The sequence below is a fragment of the Melanostigma gelatinosum genome, assembly GCF_949748355.1.
Source record: "Melanostigma gelatinosum genome assembly, chromosome: 5".
Lineage (NCBI taxonomy): Eukaryota > Metazoa > Chordata > Actinopteri > Perciformes > Zoarcidae > Melanostigma > Melanostigma gelatinosum.
In genome coordinates this window covers 27,931,245-27,936,244 of record NC_136638.1, presented here as the reverse complement: position 1 = coordinate 27,936,244, position 5,000 = coordinate 27,931,245, and the positions used below count along the sequence as shown (strand labels likewise).

The 5,000-nt window shown below is 46.1% G+C and overlaps 1 protein-coding gene across 1 annotated transcript in view; it reads left to right on the top strand.

Annotated features, from left to right (window-relative positions):
• Positions 1–5,000, top strand: part of LOC306777937 (transcription factor COE3-like) — a 124,239-nt gene that overhangs the window by 111,981 nt on the left and 7,258 nt on the right. The window contains exon 12 of the mRNA XM_079269243.1: positions 2,518–2,697. Coding sequence (XP_079125369.1) covers positions 2,518–2,697 — 180 coding nt within the window. The remainder of the gene's footprint in view (positions 1–2,517; positions 2,698–5,000) is intronic.

Genomic DNA, 5,000 nt, shown 5'->3' with positions numbered 1-5,000 from the left:
ATGTGTTGGTGTGATTGAGTCAGAATAAACTATGAAGGATCGTTGTGTGTTTCATGGAGCTCTGTGAACATCAGGACTCCTGTTAGTAGAAACACTCACCGCTGGTTTGAGTCTGAACTTCTGCCACGGCCGCTCAAGGAAAACGTGCAGCAAACAGCTTGTGAACACGAGACGACAGGAAGCAGATAGAGCTGCTTTTACTCCCCCGACACCCCCCCCCCCCCCCCCCACCTCCACCAAACCATCGTCTGCTGCCCACGTCGGCCCGGCAGCGAACACCTTACAGGAATCTATGAGGTCATGGGAAAACGAGGCTGCAGCCGCGCTGAAAATTCATAACTCGGTAGTTTATGTGCTCTCCGGTCGGAAACATTACACAGAGGATGTGACACCCCCCCCCCCCCCCCCCCCTGGTGTGAAGTGTGAAACGGCTCTTTGTGCCCCCTCGCAATTATCCTCCGTGATTAAAACATTCATAAAAACAGAGGCTCTCGAGCCCGGGTCTTATCAGACGGACGAGGAGAGTGATTTACGGCGCTGACTCGGAGCAGCTTGGCCTGTCAGGTGTCAGGGACTAACCGCCACATTTATTGTCAGGAAAACAAGAAAGTTAGGATACATACTGCTGTGGACAATAAAACACACACACACACACACACACACACACACACACGCACACACACACACACACACATAAAGAAGCAGAAGTCTCTGATGATGTTCAGAGCTGCAGCTCCATCAGAGGAACGCGTCCACAGACGTAATGCGACTTGTGGTTGGAACAAACATCAATTATGTTTTAAGACAACTCCTCCAGGCTTCCCTCTGAAGTTTCTGCATCTTGTAATTATGAGTACGTCACAGTTATGACGTCATTGAGTCCATTTTCTATTCATACAACCCAAAAATCAAGTACAAACATGATCATTTATCCTCAGAAGAATACCACCAATAACACTTAAATACATGTTAATGTCATCGTCCTCTTGTGTAAATATACAGAATATTATAGAACAATAAAGTCTTAATTACAAGAAAAGGTCTCTGCTTAAACAAACATCCCGACATAACACATAATTAGAAGATAAAAACGACCATATTTCATATTTCTTCCGGACGGCGGATTTAAAAACAGTTTGTAAATGAACCGGTCCGCTGGGACAAGAGTGTCTTCAGTGTTTCTGACGGTTTACTCAGTGAAAGCAGTTCAGCGTCAGAAAGCCGAACCGGCCGACACATGTTTGCGTTTGAGTGGTCGGCGTGAGGTCGGAGGATGTGATGTCCTGCTTCCCACGCTGCGAGGAAACACACCAACGCAGGAACGTTTCATTCTCTGCATTTACTGCTGAAGAACAATCCGGACATTCAGCAGACTGAGCTCTGGACGCTCTCCGGGCCGCTCCCTGCACTGGTTCCTCCGACATGTGTTTCCCATTCGCCGGCTCTCCTCGCTCCCCGGGCAGCGCTCCATCAGCAGCTCCTGCTGGGAATTGCGTTGGCCCGAACCAGGAAGTGTGTGTGTGTGGGGGGGGGGTAGAGCTGTAATGTGCTACTTGGCACACTGTTGGCTCTGCTCACTGGGCTCGGGCCGAGGTTTCGGTGGGAACTCGGAAAGCCTCTTGAGGGGGTCAAAGGTCAGGCTGAGTGCTGTGGGGGAACATTGGTATTCAATGCATCTTGGATGAGGGTCAATCAACGGGAGCAAAGGGGGGGGGGGGGTGTTAAGGTAAGTACAGCGCAGCAGCGAGGTGAGGGATGAAGGGCAGGCTCGGGGGGGGAGGGGGCTGTCGGTGATGTCACAGCGAGGAGGTCAACGAGATTGAGAGCAGACTGTCCCGCAAAAACACTTCACTTTACACTCAGGAGTTCATCATGAGGTCCACTGACCCGGTACCCTGAGGGCTGTGTTAGCTCTGATCACACAGTGCATCATCTTCATCATCTTCATCATCGTCAGCATCACCCGAACTGTGAGGTGAGATGATGGTTCGTTTTAAAACGATGAATGAATGAATGCGGTTCGGTTCTGAAGGTCTGAAAACGTCTTATGATCTCCGGTGATCAGACTTATTATTACAATATATCAGGTTTGTTTGTTGGGGGAAGAAGCTGAATCTAGAAACTGGTTTCTCTGGTTGAAGCGCCCTAGAAAAGTTCTCCAGTTTGAGTCAATTCCCTTAAACTCTTTAAGTATCATTCAAAGTCTTTTGTGTCATTAAGCTGACAAAAAAATGTGTTTTTCAGAGTAAAAGTTTCACTTCATTTCATCTTATTCGCACCTCCCTTCCCTTATATTCCTCTTTCTATTCTAAACATACAAGTAGAAAGTCTACAAAACAGAAACATCTAGTTAAACGACATTGGGCTGAGATGAACTCTGATGTTTTCACGATCAGGTGACCACAGGCTGATTTCAGCCCACCTGGCTCAGGATGCAGCAGCTTTATAAACACATGAAGAAGAACAGGTCTCATCATCCTCTCTGTTGACAGCAGCTGGTGTTTTCCCTCCTCGCAGGTTACTCCCGTAACTCGAACAGCGTGTCTCCTCGCGGCTACGTGCCGAGCTCCACGCCTCAGCAGTCCAACTACAACACCATCACGTCCACCATGAACGGGTACGGAGCGGGGATGACCAACCTGGGCGTACCCGGATCCCCCAGCTTCCTCAACGGATCCACCAACTCTGCTTACGCAAGTGAGTCCGTTCAAATGTTTCATTTATATGTAAAAACCACTAAAAACTAACCTCACCCAACTGAGAGCGAGCAGGAAGGAACCGCTTCCACTGGCTGAAATCTTTACAATCCAAAACACACTTCACTGTTCATCATTTCAGGGAACAACTTGATACTCTGAATTAGCTTAAAGGCTACTTTTAGTAAAGAAAATGTATCTTTGTTCACAACTGAAACATTGTTTGTGAAAGTTACGGCTGAAGCGCTGAAGGAATTGAAGTGTCAGTTGAAGTGTCAGTTGAAGTGGGCATTGAAAGGAGTTGAAGTGTCATTTCAAGTGTAGGTGCTAACGGGTCAGTTTAGTGTGAGATCAAAGCAGTTGATGCGTCGGGTGAAAGGTCACAACAGCATTTAGCTGAAGTATTAGAGGATGTGTAAGAAGTAAGAGGAGCCGAAGTGTCAATATAAGCATGTAAGGGAGTTGAAGTGTCAGTTGAAAGGAGTTCAAGTGTCAGTTTAAGTGTTTACGTGTTGGCGTACAAGTTATTGCAGAAGTGAAAGTAGTGAAAACATTCAACATGTTTTCTTCTTAACCCCAAAACTGAAGTTAGTTGAAGTGTATTTACTGAAAGCAGTTGAAATGTCAGTTGAAGTTCAACTATAAGTTGTTAGTTATTGATATGTTTTGGTGGATTTGTGCTCGAGGAAGAAAATCTGATGTAATGGAGAAAAGGAAAGAACATTAATTTGTCTGAAAGTGTTTAAAGTAATTATCTTTGTCAAACGATCTGATTGTAGAACAAGTAAACACGAACGAGCTTCGTAGCAGATGTATTTATATTGGCACATCAAACACTCTCCAGTTTATTTTTACATGGTAAGATGTTCTGCTCGGCACATTTCTTGGTCTCAATTGTTGAAAATTAAAAGGAAAATGTTTATTTATGTGAGTGTTGCGTTAAGAAAATTAGAATCAGCTGATATTTATTCATCAGATTCTTTAAGTTCTAGAATAGTCGGCCTCAAACATCCCGTCCTGGTCGGGCTGGAGTCTTAAATCTTGATATTGTTGTATTAATACCTTGAATATGAGCTGAAGTTGAAGTACTTCTTGTATTGTCACTAGATGCAGTCGTTGTTTCTTCCGGTCGAGGCGTTGTTGTGGTTGTGCACAGAATAAAGAAAGTGAATAAAAGTGAAGCGTTTCCCGCTGCAGGAGACGAGTAGACGCTTCAGGAGTTCTCAGTCGGGGCGCCGTTGTTCCTCTGGAACGTTCCCTCTGATTAACGCGCCCGGAGTCGGGAGAGCTGCTGCTCTTGGAAGGATCGCAGGTGTGTTTTTGGAAGAAAAAAACCCGGTAAAGTCTAAAAACTCGCCCGGCGGTGGGGAAGCGCTCCATTGTTTTTTGGCTTCCGTATCAAAGCGCCTCAGCGAGGCTCAGCGAGGCTCGTTTAGAAGGTAGCGTAACTCTGTGCCAGGTGATGTTGTCGTCTCTGGCGACCAAAACAAAAGGTGGGCTCACACATCTCGCCTGGCTGAGCTACAGTTTCCCTCCGCCGAGGGTCTGAGTGTGTGTGTGTGTGTGTGTGTCGACCGAACATCGCCACGCATTGTTCACCTTCCTCCCTCCTTCCTCCCGACTGTCCCCCTGTCCATCCTCCTCCTCCCCTCCCCTCCTCCTCCTCGACGAACCCCACTAACTATCCTTCACCGCATCCCTCATGCACTCACGCTTTGGGCCGAATCCATTAATATCAGCTGGAAACAAACACAGAAAAACAACAAGAAGGAGCCAACACAGAGAGGAAATGTGAGGAGGAGGAAGCAGCGATCCAGGACACACTGACAGCTTGTTGGCAGGAGAAGATATATCACATTTCATTTTACAGTTCCATTTTCAAACGTCCTTGAATCATTCACAGACTCACTGTGGTCCATACAACTCTGTGGAAACATCTTCTGAACTCGTCTTCTTTGCTGTCTGTCAGAGATTGAGATGTTCAGATATCAGGTCTCATGTCTGTGTGTGTTCACAGTGGCATGGTTAGCCTAGCTTAGCATAAAGACTGGAAGCAGAGGGGAACAGCTAGCCTGCTTTAATAAAAAAGAAAGGACTCCAACCAGAGCTTTTTCTGGACGTTAGGTCGTTTTATTTTTTAAAGTTCTTCACTTTTTGAAACAGCAGAAATTCTATTTAGAATTAAAAGTCTGTAAAGTAGCTGTTCTGGAGCTTTTGGTGATATCACATGATCTTCAGCAGCCGCTGGATTTGTCACGTTGTCATTGGAATTCCAAAACAAGATAAAAGTCTGAAGAAATCCTC